The following is a 17,586-nucleotide window of genomic DNA, read 5'->3' as shown; positions in this document are numbered from 1 at the left end:
CCACAGGAGAAGATAGCCCATAATAAGCAGGAAAGGAAAGGGGGGAGAGGGCGCGGAGAACCAGAGATTCAAGTCCTCACCCACGATGAGGAATTGGGCTTGGAGATCGCGGGGTTGCCCGAAGAGAGAGCAGTCACCGACAGGGAGGATGGCCTGCACTACAGAGGTGAGGATCCACTGCCCCTTCACCTGTCTCAAGTGAGTAGTTCATGTCAGATAAAATTATCCTTCCCTCTCACTGACCACATGTCCATTGCCTCGCAGGATCTCCATCTGATGGGGCCGGGCCATCTGGAGTCAGGTGGAGGCAGGAATATCCACGAGAAACACCAGTCGGAGATCTGCTGGATCCCAGGAGTCCATTGGGTACCAGTCAGATATCGAGCCTCTGGACAGGGTTCTCCCAGAGCTGATGCAGATGATAAGACACAGCCGTGACATTCAGGAGGGGAGGTCAGGTACATTCCAGTGACTAGCCGATTGGAGGATTCCATATGGCTTTGGCCGCAGGAGATGTTGCCAACCATGCGTGGCACCGAGATCAGCACTGCTAGAGATGGCGACAGCAGTGGAAAACGGGAAAACGACGTCTGCATCATGAATGGTATAGTTCAAATCTGGAAGGGTTTTGGCCCCTGGAGGGATTGCTGATAATTTTAAAATCCAGATGTTGCTTGTGCAGGACCATGTGTAGGTACACGGGCACAGTGGTTACGGTTAGGACTAGGGAACAGGACTTGCTGTAAATTAAGACATGGGCAGCAGGATTTTGAATGACCTCAGGTTTAAAGAGGATAGAATGTGGAATGTGTGGGAATAGTGGAACCAGCCAGAAATGTGTGGGAATAGTGGAGTCTAGAGGTAACAAAGGCATGGAGAGCTTGCATAGATCGACCGACTTCCATAACCACCAGACATCCCAAAGTGCCTCACAGCCAATGTAATACGTTTTGAATCGTTGCAGTAATTTAGGAAATTCGACTGCGAATTTACTCACGATGAACTCCCACAGACAGGAACAATGCACAGGTGGTCTGTTTTGTGGTGTTGATGGAGGGATAAATATCAGCCAGCGCATTGCATACGATCCTTAGCCACAATTTGGAAAACATAATGGGCCCAAGGCTTTACAACAGCAGAGGAATTCGCTGATTTGTTTTCCTGTAGATTGACTGGAACTGCTGCAGTCCTTTGGGAACAGATTAGCGACAATCAAACAACAATAAAATGGCATTCATCTCTCTTTCAGCACTCGTTGGTCTTAGATCAGATGCGCATTGAACCAAGTGGCAATCTACCTGCCTGAATCCTTGACTGGCAAAAAGAGCTGGCACCACCAGAGGACTGGGTATCAACCCACCAATAACGTGCCAGCCACAGGACAGTGAACACTTCCAGATTCCCCTATCTTGACCTTGAAGGGTTGCCAATGCATGGGGGTCACTATTTAGAGCATTGACAGACAGCAACAATTCTATCTCACACACTGACCAATGAGAAAGTTTAACAAGAATACGTATTCACCTTACCCGGACAAGCACATCTCTTGTGCAACGTGATGGGGTGCAGGTGAGAAGAATGAGGATGAAGGAGATTCTCATGTCGGCTGATCCCTGATTCAGAGCTGGAGTGGACAAGTTGTTTCAGAAACTCAGGAAAAACTACAGAATGCAACTGCCTTTAAAGATCCCAGTTTTGTGATTGTTGAATATTCTGATGTACCTCAGGGCACAAATTAAATCGTCAGTGAGCAAAAAGGAGCAGAAACACTGTGGCACCCCAGGGCACCTATACTCTTTGGTACCATTAATGGATGACGGACTCAGACACTCTGCTCCAACTAGTTAATGATACACACATAAAAAGAGCACTGAATGTGCCTCACACGGACTTTGTGTACCAGCGATTATAGCTTCTTGGCACAATCATTGCATCATCACAAGGCCCTACCAAAGCAGACAACTGAATATTCACACAGGTGCAGAAATTGGACCTCATCCTGACTTCTGGGCATAAAATTGGTGGCAATGAGGAACAATATTGGGGTTACATAGATACATAGAAGATAGCAGCAGGACCTTTTGCCTTTTGCCTTTTGGCCCTTCGAGCCTGCTCCGCCATTTATCACGATCATGGCTGATCATCAAACTCAGTAGCCTAATCCTGCTTTCTCCCCATAGCCTTTTATCCCATTCTCCCCAAGTGCTATATCTGGCTGCCTCTTGAATATATTCAATGTTTCAGCAGCAACTACTTCCTGTGGCAATGAATTCCACAGGCTCACCACTCTTTGGGTGAAGAAATGTCTCCTCATCTCTGTCTGAAATGGTTTACCCTGAACCCTCAGACTGTGACCCCTGGTTCTGGACACACCCACCATTGGGAACATCTTCCCTGCATCTATCCTGTCTAATCCTGTTAGAATTTTGGTGTCCTGCGTCTAAAAGAACAAAGAACTTTACAGCACAGGATCAGGCCCTTCGGCCCACCAAGCCTGCACCGATCTACATTCCTTATTTAGACCTACTACTGATTACCCAAATAATCTGTATCTTTCCATTCCCCAAACTTTCACGTTTCTATCAAGATACATCTTAAAAGTTGCTACATTGCCTACTTCCACCATTGCCACTGGCAACGTGTTCCAGGCACCTACCATCCTCTGCATAAAAAAGGTTCCCCACACATCTCCCCTAAACTTTCCTCCTCCTACTTTGAACTAGAGGTGGCACGGTAGCACAGCTCCAGGGTCCCAGGTTCGATTCCCGGTTGGGTCACTGTCTGTGCGGAGTCTGCACGTTCTCCCCGTGTCTGCGTGGGTTTCCACCGGATGTTCCGGTTTCCTCCCACAGTCCAAAGATGTGCAGGTCAGGTGGATTGGTCATGCTAAATTGCCCTTCGTGTCCAAAAAAAAAGCTTAAGCGGGATTACTGGGTTACGGGGATTGGGGGAGGTAAGTAGGGCGCTCTTTCCAAGGGCCGGTGCAGGTCTGATGGGCCGAATGGCCTCCGTCTGCACTGTAACTTCTATGATTCTGTGCCCCTTCTAATTCAGTCTTCCACCCTGGGAAAAAGCTTCTGACAATTCACCCTGTCCATACCTCTCGTAATTTTATAGACCTCAATCAGGTTTTTTGTTGCATTTCTTGACATGATTATGAGCATCACTGGCTAGTCCAACATTTATTGACAATCCCTAACTTCCTTTGGGAATGTGGTGGTGAGCTTCCTTCTTGAACTGCTGCACTCCATGTGGTGTAGGTACACCCAGTGCTGTTAGGGAGGGAGTTCCAGGATTTGAACCCAGTGACAATGAAGTAAAGGTGATATATTTCCAAGTCAGGATGGTATGCGGTTGTAGGGGAACTTCCAGGTGGTGGTGGTGTTCCCATGCATCTGCTATCCTTGTCCTTCCAGGTGGTAGAGGTGAAGTGTTTGGAAGGTGCTGTCGAAGGAGCCTTGATGAGTTGCTGCAGTGCATCTTGTAGATGGTACACACGGCTGCCACTGTGCTGAAGAGAACGAACGATTAGGTTGGTGGATAGTGTGCCAATCAAGCTGCTTTGTCCTTGATGTCTCGAGTGTTGTAGGAGCCGAACTCATCCAAGCAAGTGGAGAGTATTCCATCACACTCCTGCCTTGTGCATTGTAGGTGGTGGACAGGCTTTAGGGAGTCAGGAAGTGAGTTACTCGCCACAGAATTCCCAGCCTCTGACCTGCTCTTGTAGCCACAGTATTTATATGGCTAGTCCAGTTCAGTTTCTAAAAGATGTCCAATATGGAATTGGATAGGGTGATTTTTCAGACGCCCAGGCAGTTGTCTAAAACGCGCACTCAGGTGAGGGAAGAGAGACGCTGAAGGCAGGTTTTTGGACCCCTTGGCTGAGTCAACCCCACCCAGCGCCTGCCAGCAAACATGACAATTTAAATACTTGTTGTTTCGATAAATTGGGTCCCAAGAGGAACAGAGATGGTTAGATCTGTACAATATCCCGATTCTCATTCTTGCGAGCCTGGGTGTCCAAGCCAGTTGTCTCCTTGTCTTGTTGCACCAGCTTTTAATGAGGTCCAGTCAAACTGATTCCATTGGCCAATTCAACTGCTCCCAGTCGAATTTGTTCCAGTTATCACCATTTAGCCCAATTAATTTGACTGGCCCCCATTTGAGACTAGCTACATAGAGCAACTAATTATGAATTTTATTAAAAAGGAACCATTCGACTGTAAGGCCAGAATGGGGATGTGAGATGTTGGTGAAGGTGAGAACAGTGGGTGGGGGTGGGGGGGGGGGCGGATTAGGTAGGTTTGAGAGGGCGTGGGGTGATGTTTTTAAAAAATTCATTGATGGGATGTTTGGTGTCGCTGGTTAGGCCAACATTTATTGCCCATCCCTAGTTGCCCTTCAGAAGGTGGTGGTGAGTTGCCTCCTTGAACCCTGCAGTCCTTGAGGTGTAGGTACACCCACTGTGCTGTTAGGGAGGGTGAAGGAGCGGTGATATATTTCCAAGGATGGTATAATAATAATCTTTATTGTCACAAGTCGGCTTACATTAATATTGCAATGAAGTTACTGTGAAAAGCTCCGAGTCGCCACATTCCGGCGCCTGTTCGGGTACACAGAGGGAGAATTCAGAATGTCCAAATTACCTAACATACGTCGTTCGGGACTTGTGGGAGCACCCGGAGGAAATCCACACAGACACGGGGAGAATGTGAAGACTCCGCACAGGCAGTGACCCATAGTCATAGTGAAGCCATAGTGCTAACCACTGTGCTATCGTGGTGCCCATGGTAAATGATTTGGAGAGGAACCTCCAGGTGGTTGGGTTGCCAGGTATCTGCTGCTCTTGTCCTTCTAGATGGTAAGGGTCGTGGATTTGGAAGTTGTTGTCTAAGGAACCTTGGTCAGTTACTGCAGTGCATCTTGCAGCTGGTGCACAAGGCTGCCACTGTTCATCAGTGGTGGAGGGTTTGAATGGAATGGGGATCAATCAAGCGGGCTGCTTTTTCCTGAATGATGTCGAGCTTCTTGAGTGTTGTTGGAGCTGCACTCATCCAGGCAAGTGGAGAATATTCCACTGCACTCCTGACTTGTGTTTTGTAGATGGTGGACAAGCTTTGGGGGGTCAGGTGATGAGTTACTTGCCGTAGGATTCCATGTCTTTGACCTGCCCTGGTAACCACAGTATTAATGTGATTAGTCCGGTTCAGTTTCTGATCAATGGTAACACCCAGGATGTTGATTGTCGAGGATTCAGCAATGATAATGCCATTGAATGTTAAGGGGCGGTGGTTAGATCCTCTCTTGTCAGATATGGTCATTGCCTGGCACTTGTATGGTGCAAATGTAACTTGCCACTTGTCAGTGGAAGCCTGGATATTATCTAGGTCTTGCTACATTTGGACATGGATTGCTTCATTATCTGAGGAGTCATGAATGGTGCTGAACATTGTGCAGTCAACAGCGAACATGTTCACTTCTGACCTTATGATGGAAGGGAGGTCATTCATGAAGCATCTGAAGATGGTTGGGCCTAATACACGACTCTGAGGAATCCTGCAGTGGTGACTGACCTCCAACCACTACAACCATCTTCCTTTGTGCCAGGTATGACTCCAACCAGTAGAAAGTTCCCCCTCTGATTTCCATTGACTGCTGTTTAGCTCGGGCTCCTTGATGTCATACTCGGCCAAATGCTGCCTTGATGTCAAGGGCAGTCACTCTCACCTCACCTCTGGCATTCAGCTCTTTTGTCCATGTTTGAACCAAGGCTGTAATGAGGTCAGGAGCTGAGGGACCCTGGCGGAACCCAAACTGAGTGTCTGTGAGCAGGTTATTGCTGAGTAAGTGCCACTTGATAGCACTGTTGATGACTCCTTTGATCACTTTGCTGATGATGGAGAGTAGACTGAGAGGGCGGTAATTGGCTGGGTTGGATTTGTGCTGTTTCTTGTGTACAGACACACCTGGGCAATTTACCACATTACCAGGTAGATGTCAGTGTTGTAGATGCATTGAAACAGCTTGGCTAGGGGTGCAGCAAGTTCTGGAGCACAAGTCTTCAATACTATTGCCGGAATATTGTCAGGGCCCATAGCTTTTCCAGTATCCAGTGCCTTCAGCAGTTTCTTGATATCACGTGGAGTGAATTGTATTGGCTGAAGACTGTCATCTGTGACACTGGGGATCTCCAGACCAAGATGGATCACCCATGGCACTTCTGGCTGAAGGTTGTTGCGAATACCTCAGCCTTGTCGTTTGCACATATGTGATGGGCTCCTCCATCATTGAGGATTGGGTATTTGTGGAGCCTCCTCCTCCAGTGAGTTGTTTAATTCTCCACCACCTGTGACATTATGTAGAATGTTGAGCATATAAAGGGTTAATGTAATATCATAAATGACCACCAGATGGAGCTAGATGCAGAACTATATAAAGCACTGACTCCCAAGCTCATGAGAGAATGCAGAGGAGAGGTCCAGAGAGTGCAGAGTACAGTTATAGACAGAGGGCGGAATTCGGCAGGCACGTCTGCACGTCAATCCCGCCCCCGCCGTGTCCTGAATTCTCCGCCCCCCGAGATTCGGCAGGGGCGGAATTCGCGGTGCGCCGGTCGGCGGGCCCCCCAGCGGCGATTCTCCGGCCCGCGATGGGCCGAAGTCCCGCCGCCGGCAGGCCTCTCCGGCCGGCGTGAATTAAACGACCTACCTGACCGGCGGGATTGGCGGCGCGGGCGGGCTCCGGGGTCCTGGGGGGGTTCAGGGTGATTTGACCACGGGGGGTTCCCCCACGGTGGCCTGGCCTGCGATCGGGGCCCACCGATCGGCGGGCGGGCCTGTGCATTGGGGGCACTTTTTTTCTTCCGCCTTCGCCATGGTCTTCCGCTGACGCTCCGGCGCATGCGCGGACTTATGCCGGCAGGTGAAGTCCTGTCGGCCCCGGCTGGCGTGGCGCCAAAGGCCAGCCAGCAGAGTGGGAACCACTCCGGCGCGGGCCTAGCCCCTCAATGTGAGGGCTTGGCCCCTAAAGGTGCGGAGAATTCAGCACCTTTGGGGCGGCCCAACGCCGGAGTGGTTCACGCCACTCCGACATGCCAGGACCCCCCACCCCGCCGGGTAGGGGAGAATCCCGGCCAGGGTGTAGAGACTAGTGTTAGTAGAATGTAGATTGCAGATTACTGAATTATTGCTTGGATGGGGCCATGGTAAACAGAAAGAGGTAAGGAAAACAATCTTGGACATGCTGTAGATACAAAGGCTACACCAGGCCACAGACCGTCGAAGGTAACTTACAGACGAGCTTTTACCCTATAGTTTAGGCAAATACTTCAACATGTTATTCGACAGTTTGTGGCAAGGAGAATCTTGACAATCAGGCCATGTCAATATAATGGCCAGGAGGGATACAAAGGACAGTGACTAATCAACACTGCAGATTGAATTGAGCGACCCAGCCAATAACCCAGAACTGAAACTCCTATGTATAAATCTTCATGAAACTCTTTGCGAGTGTATTGGTGAATCTGTTTAAGCTAACTTATCTCTTCATGTTGAGCTTGTGGCTGAGTGATCCATTAATATCTCGGAATTCTAAAGCGCAGACTTAATAGAGGGAACTCAGGGGTCTTACATGTATCAACTCCTTTACACATGTGCGTGAACTACCATTACACCCAAAGGCAGCACTCCACAACGTGACTGGTGGATGCCAGGCGATCCTTCTTTTGGGATCTACCCGGCATGCCGTGCCACGCGGGATCAAATGCGAGCTCGTGAGACATCGCAATGTCAATCCCGCCCATTGTAGGCAGATCACTTTTTGGAAAATCTACATATGAGAGTGAGACTAATATGCACCCGCACGATCTATCCAAGGTGTGAGATCTAACCCATTCGCCTTGGAGATTTTGTGCGAGCGCCTTCAGTGCTGGTCTCCACAAATGAGGACCAGACGGAACGGCCCTCAAGGGATCAGAAGCCTCCAGGTGCTTGCTCACTGGATAGTGTGGCACCTTGGCACTGCCAGTTTTGTACCTGACAGTGCCACCTGGGTGTCAAGTTGGCATGTCAGGCTAGCACTCCCAGGTTGCCAATCTGCCTTTTTTTCTGCGCTGTAGGCCGGGCCTGGGGGCAGCGGGTTGCGGGGGGTGGGGGGCCTGAGGGCTCCCTTATAGGTGAGCTGTGGCTTTATGGGGATTTTGGGGCCGAGTCAGGGGGTCGAGAGATCGGGACGCCATTTCTGCACTGAGGAATTCCACGAGCTGCAGTAGAGAGCCTGGTGCACGATATCGGCAGCATTAGTGGAGGTGTCCAAGGCGTGGTGCAGTCGGTGATGGCCATGGCTGAAGGCCACAGCAGAATGTCCGCCTCACTGGGGGATGTGACCCAGTACCAGGCTGACCTTGATGAGGTGCTGCGGGACATGTCCCAGCCACAGATGGACATTGGCGAGGCACTGCAGAGCATGATTCCCACATGCTGCATGTCTCGCCACCCATGGGATTTCACTTGGGTTGTCTGAAGTGCTCACTTAACCATAATTGCCAAATCCGTATTATCAATAGCTTTCAGCCGCACGGCCAAAGGCCTCGTCAGTCGGTGGATGTTATGGGTGGTTGGTGGGACAGACAGGCAATGGCTGGGGTTGACCCTGGAAGGGGTACACATGATCTAGGGGTTGGCATGGTGGAGCCATGCGTGGTTGCCCCCCCCAGCACCACCTCTCCCCCCCCTTCCCATGGCGGCCCACCCCTGCGGAGGATGTAATGTCACCCCCAGCCGAGGGTTCCCAACCCCCTGTTGAGCACTGGGGCGGCAAACCGAGCACCCCTGGGTTCTTTGCCTGTGAGCAAAGATGGCGACTCACTTCCTCGACTCCCTACAGAAGCCCTTCCGCCAGGGTCACGTTTTCAAAAAAGAATACTAATCGGCGCCAGCGTGACCACTTGCTGGGGAAGCCGCTCAATCACGGGAGGCTGTTGGATACGGGGTGGCTCCCGTGAATTGTACATAATTCAATAGGGCATAAGCGGTGATAATTGGATTTTCATCGTGCAAATGCGAGATCCCGATTTCGCCTACAGGAGCAGGCAGGTTGTATCGCAAACTGTCTGCCGCCTGGCGCGGTTCTTGTTTTTGGCCTCTCCCGCTATGCACGGCCTCGTTTTGCTCGAGCAAGAGCATGACGAGGCTGGAGAATCGCGTCCTAAATTGATCAAAACAAGGCGCAATTTTGATTACTTACATTTTGATTACACAGGAGACAGTGTCAGGATGGTTTTTGATGATTTTTATTATATGGAAATGAATAACAAATATAATGGTACAAAAACATGACTATGAACATAAATACACTTAGAGAATTTCCTATTGCAGCAAAATTCAACCCTTCAGCAAGAGAAATGTTTCTTGTGCTCAGGCCCAGGTTAGTCCAATCATGTTCACATCTAACATTTCTAAAGCATCTTGTGGGAGGCAGCAGAAAAATCTTCAATGCAATTCAGGACTTTGCAAGTGAAAGTAATCAATATAAACTTGGAGAGTTACAATAGCGAGGGAGATCCCAATCTTAGGCCTACACTCTCACAGTCACGTCGTTACCCTTTTGCCAGGCTGGATCGAGGCCCAATATGATTGTGAAAATTATGTTGCAGAGTTGATGTTGCATTAGAGCAGTCAGTCAAAGTCTAAATTCTATAAGGATTAAACTAAGATAGTGTAAAGTTTCACATAAAAAAAAGTTTTCAGATATCCAATGCACCAGTGCTGAATGGACACTTTTTAGCTTTCCAGAACTGGAAAGTAATTGAACCCTGGTCAGTTAATGGGAAGTTTAACCTGATTTGAAGTTTACAAGATGGCACAGCAGCACAGTGGTTAGCACTGCTGCTTCACAGCTCCAGGGTCCCAGGTTCGATTTTCGGCTTGGGTCACTGCCTGTGCGGAGTCTGCACGTTTTCCCCGTGTCTGCGTGGGTTTCCTCCGGGTGCTCTGGTTTCCTCCCACAGTCCAAAGATGTGCAGGTTAGATGGATTGGCCATGCTAAATTGCCCTTAGTGTTCAAAAGTGTTTGGTCGGGTTACTGGGTTACGGGGATAGGGTGGAGGTGTGGGCTTAGGGCTCTTTTCAAGGGCTGGTGCAGGCCTGATGGGCCAAATGGCCTCCTTCTGTACTGTAAATCCTATGATTGAGCCCAGACTTGGATTAACTTTGATTCACTTCGAGATCTACATTTAGTGCTCATTCGCTAACAATGGGAAAGGTGAGGTTCAGCTATGCATTGTGAGCTGTGTAACCACCAGGAGCCACTGTAGGACTGACACACATGTAGACATGTTATGTAGGTTCATTTATTTTTTGATGGCTATGAGCCAACATTCCTCAGTTCCCGCATAAACTCAGTGCCGGATTTTTGAAACTCACTCTTTGGGTTAGGTAGGCAACAGAGGATGAAAAGAGGTGGGTAATGAGAAGGGCAAGCAGGGAGAGATGCGACATGAGCCATTCATCAGTGCAATGATGAGTGGGTGCCGAGGAAGATATTATAGTCCTACAGGTCTGCCACTCTGTGTTACTTCAATTAAGAAAATGGACAATGATTCCCAATGACACAAGTTCCAACAACTATTAAAGGAAGACCATTTGTGGGTTTAATGATTCAATGGAATTGGCTCAATTAGTCTGGGGACAAACAAGGTGCTTTTTGCACTAATTTCTGCAGCTTCACAACCACAGTTTTTTTTAACGTCTACTCCTGACTTATCGCAAGGTTCTGCATCCCTGATCAACAGCCACTGCAAGCAGCATAGGCACATATTTCACAGATGTCCGCTTTCACCGCTAGATCCTCTGTAAAAGAGAGAGAGAGAGAGAAATAAATTGTATTGTACTTCAGCCGCACACAATGCTGGAATCATCATGGCACAGGAAGAATGCACTGAGTCCATGACAGCAATCTGGAGAGCAACCCATTTGTTAGGCCACAGATCAGCCATGATCTCATTAAATGGCGGGACAGGCTCGAGGGGCTGAATGGACTATTCCTGTTCCTATATTCATTCAGTCCTATTCCCCACTCTTTCCCCATAACCCTGAGTTTGATTCTCCCAAGTGCCCAACGATTTCCTTTTGAGTCCATTGATGGTCTCCGTTTCAATCACAGTTGTGTTCCAAGTCACGACCACCCGATGCAAAGAGAGGTTCTTCCGCTTGTTTCCACGCGTTCCCCCCCCCCCCCCCCCCCATCTCTTTCCCAAAACCAAGGGCCCTCAGCCCTTGTCAACTCCATACTCTACCGACCTGGCATCCATCCCTTTCTATAGCTTTGCTCACTTCCCTCTGAGTCCACACCCAGTCTTAACTAATCGAGCGCAGTGAGAATAAACTGTCAACAGACTCACATAATCAAACTCAGGACAATTGAGCATTATATTCCTGCTGTCCTGAAATGAGGCTTTAAAGGTTGAGAATCTTTCAATTAAAAAAAAACATTAAAAAATATTGGCATCTATGCTAAAATGGCCAAACAGCTGACTGAGCCGTTAGTTGGAAGTTGTATATGGGCGTGGAGAGGGAAAAACCCCAGGGCTCTAGGGAATGTGCAGGAGGGTGGGTCTAATTGAATTCAAAGAGTTGGCACAGTCATGATCGGCTGAATGTATTTTCTGTAGTTTTAAAATTCATTTATGGGTCATGGACGTTGCTGGATAGGCCAGCATTTATTCCCATCCTTAATTGCCCTCAAGAAGGTGGTGGTGAGCTGCCTTTTTGGACGGCTGCAGTCGCTGAGGTGTAGGTACTGTTAGGGCGGGAATTCCAGGATTTTGCCCCAGTGATGGCGAAGGAACGACGATATATTTCCAAGTCAGGATGGTGAGTGACTTAGAGGGGAACTTCAAGTGATAGTTTTCCCAGGTATCTGCTGTCCTTGTCCTTCTAGATAGTAGCAGCCATAGGTTTGGAAGGTGCTGCTGTGAGTCCTTGACACCAATCATGCACACGATTCTGTCTATATGATTTTATGAAAATAAGTTCAGAGACATACTGCTTATAGCTTATGTTAGATCCGGTGCAATTCCCATCATGATCTTCCCACATTGTGTTATTGTTTTGAAAATGGCGGCAAACACGATGTGTGGGACCTGAAAGCGCCAACAAGGCCCAGGTCTTCAGCGATTAGGACACCATTTTTAGAGGGCCCCCCAATCTCAGAATAACCCAAAACAAAAACGCCCTCCCAACTTTCTGCGGGCAAAAACCCACCCCTTTCCCCCATCATTGTCACCAGCCCCCCCCCCCCCCCCCCCCCCCCCCCCAAATGAGCAACACCTAATATAGGGTCACCAAAATCCCCCCTCCCTCCACTTCAGGGCTCCCCCTTCAGGTCCAACCCCCTCTCAGTCCCTCCTTCAGGCCCCACCCCTTGGCAGTGCCGGAGAATCACCCACTATGTTCTGTATGTTTTAAACCGAATCCCTCAGATATAACTTAATCAATGCTCTACTTACTCAGTCTGTAGAAAATCTGAGACGCATCATTTGAGGCGCAGACAGGTTGAAATACTTCTGGGAGCTCGGGATCTTTGCACAGTGTAGAAATCTGAGATTTATCACCATCTGGAATGCTGTTGAGATGGTCTTTGTCCATCAATGACCACAGCTCCTTCACCTCCTCCAAGGGGAACTCGTAGTCTCCATCCTTAAAAAAATAGAGAAACACAACAAGTGTCAGTTACTAACACCAAAGCAAAATAGCACAGATGCTGCAAATCTGAAATTTAAAAAAAAAACAGATAATGCTGGGCATCCTCCGCAGGCCAGGCAGCAGCTGTGGAAAGCGAAAGAGACCTAACAATTCTAGTCACAGTTGATTCTGGTCACAGTCACAGTTGACAATACTCTGGATAGTGGTGATGAAAAGAATCAACTACACAATCATTTCTACGGCATTTTGCACAATCCCGGGATGTTCCAAAGCCGATAAAATATTTTTGAATTGCAGTCATGGCTGTATTGCAGCAAATGCCAACGACAAGCTTGCAAATCAGAATTAAATGCAAGGCCAGATGAGCTGCTTTAGATGTCGGTTGAGAACTCCCTTTCATTTCTTTAAGTTATACAGTGGGAGTTTTCTGTCCATCTCAAAGTGGAGATGGGACCTCGCTTTAAGACCTCATCGGAAAGAACAGCATCTCCAACTGTGCTGCAGTCCCTCAACATCTCATTGAGGTGCCAGCCGGGATTATGTGTTCAAGTCTCTGGCGTGGGAACTTAAACCCAGAATCTTTTGTGTCTGATCCACAGCTATCATTTTGGCAGCTGATTTAAGTCGCCAAGCCTGGTTAGAACGTAGGATTTGAAAAATCGTGCTACAAGTTCTCACAAGCAACTGCCAGTAATTCCTGGATGGTGGAAAAGGTTAAAATGGCTTGTTTTCAATTATTTAATATCATGGCTTAAAATAACAGGTAGAGGAAGAGCATACAACTGTGTTAAATGTTTATCCGCTAATATGTGCAAACAGAGGATCCAGTCTCTAACTGTGGTCACCTAACTATCAAATGCCACTTTGTGCTTCTGTTGTTGACATTGCGAATGAATAATCACATCTACAGTCACATTAAATCAACAGACACCATAGCATACAAGGCCAAGTGCTGGAAAATGGGATTAGAGTAGATAGGTGCTTGATGGCCAGCACAGACAAGATGGGCTGAAGGGCCTCTTTCCGTGCTATAAGAATACTATGACTTGATTTATAAGCTATGCTGGGCTGGTATCGGAGGGGGGGCGGATGATTAAAAATAGCCCTACTGATCAACATGCCAATTCACTGGTTCCATCCTCCCCCAGGCCACTTTTTGGGTCTGTACTCCTTGGAATTGAGAAGAATGAGAAGTGATCTGATTGAAACATGTAAGATTCTCGGGCAGTTAGACAGGGTAAATGTTGGGCGGATGTTTTCTCTAATGGGAGAGTGCAGGACCAGAGGGCACAGTTGCAGAATAAGGGGGAGCTCATTTAAGATGAATTTGAGGAAGAATTTCTTCTGTCAAAGAGCGATGAATCTTTGGATTTTTCACCCCAGGAAACTGCAGAGCCCGAGTCCTTGAATATTTTCAAGGCTGAGATCGATAGGTTTTTAATCAGTGGGTGGATTATGTGTTATGGAGAGAAGGCAGGAAAGTAGACTCGGTGAGTGTTAGATCAACCACAATCTTATTAAATGGTGGAATAGGCTCGAAGGGCTGAATGGCATACTTCTGTGCCTATTTCTTATGGTCTGGATGGAGGCAAGATTGGGGACAGAGGGCAGCAGAGCTAGATGTATACAGATGGCGGTGGATACTGACAGCTCAATAAGAGCCATGCAAAACCAATTGTAAGAGGCCAATTGGGATTTTCCAGCTGACTCTAGGTTCTCGTGGATGGTGGGGGCCAGTTTCAGTGCCTGGACACAACTTCCTGATATTCAACTGGGGTAGCTTGGGTGCAAAAGCAACCACAGTCCGCTCTTTCGAGGCGTTCACCCCCCCCCCCCCCCCCCCACCCCAACCCCAAACACCACATCCCCATTATCCAAAAGCAGCAGCCTTGCTTTAAATCTAAAAAGGTTGGTTAGTGGCCACCACCACTTTGACCTTCATCCGACATACACGGTGGCACAGCGGTTAGCACTGCTGCCCCATAGCGCCAGAGAGTTGGGTTTGATCCCCGGCCTTGGCTGACTGTCTGTGTGGAGAACTCCTCAAAGTGGAACAGCTGACTATGGTCTTCTGGGACTGCGGTGGCTTCCATATCACACCTTAAGGACACCCTGAGCGCGAATCCGTTGTTGTTTAAATGCTGTCTCTGCGTAAGCAAACTAGACTAACACGTTGGGCAGGATTCTCTAAAAATGTCCGCAAAAAATAGCTGTGTCCCCACGCGGGCGGGAAAACCGGCGCCAACGACTACAGCGTCAATGGCCCCCGAAAGTGAGGAATTCTCACCTTTCGAGGGGGCTAGGTAGCTGCTGGAGTCGTCCCAGCAGCTCCAGCAGGTGGGGAACGGCACACGCGGGTCCGCGCATGTGCAGAAATACGCCGGCCATTCCGCGCATGCGTGGGAACACGCCGGGTTCCCTTCTTCGGCGCCGGCCCCGGGCAACATGGCAGAGCCCGACAGGGGCCCGGTGCAGAGTAAGGTAGGCCCCCACGGAACCAGCGCGCCTGCCGATCGGTAGGCTCCGATCGTGGGCTAGGCCACCGTGGCTCCCCCCCCACCCCGCGGGATCGAACCCGCACCCCCCAGGACGGCACCCGCACACTTACCTTCCAGGTCCCGCTGTGCGTGAGGTGAGTAATCCATACCGGCGGGACTGGGCCAAACTTGTCGGCCACTCGGCCCATCGGGGCTCGGAGAATCGCCGGAGGGGGCCGCTGTCAACAGCCCCCCAACCATCGTGGCGGCGATCCCGCCAGCGCCTGAAAAATGGCGCCGGGGAATAGGGAGGCTGGCGTGAGGGCACGATTCTTGCCCCCCCCCCCCCCCCCCCCGGGGATTCTCCGACCCGGCACCGGGTCGGAGAATCCCGGCCTTTGTATGCGTGCAGCAAACGAATGGATAACTTTAAACCTGGTTTTGGTACTTTTGGTTACTGGACGGATGCTGGCCAGTAGATAGAGAGCACATTCTTCAAATAGTACCACAGGATCTTTCACGGCCGCCTGAGAGGGCAGACTGGACCGTGGTCTTGGGTATCACCTGAAAGTCGGCACATCCAACAGTGCTGCATTCTCTCAGTACCACACCAAAGAATTGTGCAATGGCACTTCTGAAAGTAATTTTCAGACTTACATCTGCCACACATTCGTGAATGTATGAAGGCGTTCGTTATGTCAACATCATTTGGAAAATGGGTAAGAACTTAATTTACCTGAACCGTGACATTTTCCACGAGACTTGACAAGCAACTGGTGAGGAAAAGGATGGCGAAAAGAGTTTTCATGCTGACTGGGGTCGGGAACTTCGCTTCAGAACTCTCTTCGGCAATCTGGGTCAAGAGCTCTGCAACCTCTCCGCTTTTAAAGCCCTGGATCATGGCAATAAAGTCATCTGATGTAACTCTAGCTGTGTAAATACAATAAAAAAACGTCATTGTTCACTGACAAACACACATAAAACTTGATTGCTTCAGGATAGGCTGTATACTTTTAGTGCCATTAATGGGCATCAAGGTTTTACTTCAGAAAAGAACAAAGAACAAAGAAATTACAGCACAGGAACAGGCCCTTCGGCCCTCCCAGCCTGCGCCGATCCAGATCCTTTATCTAAACCTGTCTCTTATTTTCCAAGGTCTACTTCCCTCTGTTGCCGCCCGTTCATATTCCTGTCTAGACGCCTCTTAAATGATGCTATCGTGCCCGCCTCTACCACCTCCGCTGGTAAAGCATTCCAGGCACCCACCACCCTCTGCGTAAAATATTTTCCACGCACATCTCCCTTAAACTTTCCCCCTCTCACCTTGAAATCGTGACCCCCTTGTAACTGACACCCCCACTCTTGGAAAAAGCTTGTTGCTATCCACCCTGTCCATACCTCTCATAATTTTGTATACCTCAATCAGGTCCCCCCTCAACCTCCGTCTTTCCAACGAAAACAATTCTAATCTACTCAACCTTTCTTCATAGCTAGCACCCTCCATACCAGGCAACATCCTGGTGAACCTCCTCTGCACCCTCTTCAAAGCATCCACATCCTTCTGGTAATGTGGCGACCAGAACTGCACGCAGTATTCCAAATGTGGCCGAACCAAAGTCCTATACAACTGTAACATGACCTGCCTACTCTTGTACTCAATACCACGTCCGATGAAGGCAAGCATGCTGTATGCCTTCTTGACCACTCTATCAACCTGCGTTGCCACCTTCAGGGTACACAGGACCTGAACTCCCAGATCTCTCTGTACATCAATTTTCCCCAGGACCCTTCCATTGACCATATAGTCCGCTCTTGAATTTGATCTTCCAAAATGCATCACCTCGCATTTGCCTGGATTGAACTCCATCTGCCATTTCTCTGCCCAGCTCTCCAATCTATCTATATTTTGTTGTATTCTCTGACAGTCCTCCTTGCTATCTGCAACTCCACCAATCTTAGTATCATCTGCAAACTTGCTAATCAGACCACCTATACCTTCGTATAGGAAGATGTTGTAGATCACAAACAACAGTGGTCCGAGCACGGATCCCTGTGGAACACCACTAGTCACCCTTCTCCATTTTGAGACACTCCCTTCCACCACTACTCTCTGTCTCCTGTTGCCCAGCCAGTTCTTTATCCATCTAGTTAGTACACCCTGAACCCCATACGACTTCACTTTTGCCATCAACCTGCCATGGGAAACCTTATCAAATGCCTTACTAAAGTCCATGTATATGACATCTAAGCCCGTCCCTCATCAATTAACTTTGTCACTTCCTCAAAGAATTCTATTAGGTTTGTAAGACACGACCTTCCCTGCACAAAACCATGCTGGCTATCACTGATAAGTCTATTTTCTTCCAGATGTGAATAGATCTTATCCCTCAGTATCTTCTCCAAACGTT

General features: G+C 48.8%; 1 protein-coding gene across 1 annotated transcript; it reads right to left on the bottom strand.

The window, feature by feature from the left end:
- Window positions 1-9,269: 9,269 nt before the first annotated feature.
- On the bottom strand, window positions 9,270-16,032 carry LOC119950831 (guanylin-like). Its single transcript, XM_038773661.1, has 3 exons — window positions 15,915-16,032; window positions 12,506-12,695; window positions 9,270-10,847 (listed from the first exon to the last, which is right to left on the bottom strand). Exons 1-3 carry the CDS (start codon window positions 15,984-15,986, stop codon window positions 10,783-10,785), a joined length of 327 nt encoding a protein of 108 aa, XP_038629589.1. The 5' UTR covers window positions 15,987-16,032; the 3' UTR covers window positions 9,270-10,782.
- Window positions 16,033-17,586: the final 1,554 nt, after the last annotated feature.

This window comes from Scyliorhinus canicula, chromosome 16, assembly GCF_902713615.1.
Source record: "Scyliorhinus canicula chromosome 16, sScyCan1.1, whole genome shotgun sequence".
NCBI classification, from domain to species: domain Eukaryota; kingdom Metazoa; phylum Chordata; class Chondrichthyes; order Carcharhiniformes; family Scyliorhinidae; genus Scyliorhinus; species Scyliorhinus canicula.
The sequence above is the reverse complement of the archived record's forward strand: the minus strand, read 5'-3'. Positions and strand labels throughout refer to the sequence as shown.

Bases quoted from the DNA above. Each gene is read 5' to 3' on its own strand.
- LOC119950831 (XM_038773661.1), bottom strand. From the start codon at position 15,986: ATGAAAACTCTTTTCGCCATCCTTTTCCTCACCAGTTGCTTGTCAAGT. The intron at 12,696-15,914 runs GTAAATTAAGTT...TATTTTTTTAAG, and splicing joins TGGAAAATGTCACGGTTCAG to GATGGAGACTACGAGTTCCC. The intron at 10,848-12,505 runs GTAAGTAGAGCA...TCTCTTTTACAG, and splicing joins TCAGATTTTCTACAGACTGA to AGGATCTAGCGGTGAAAGCG.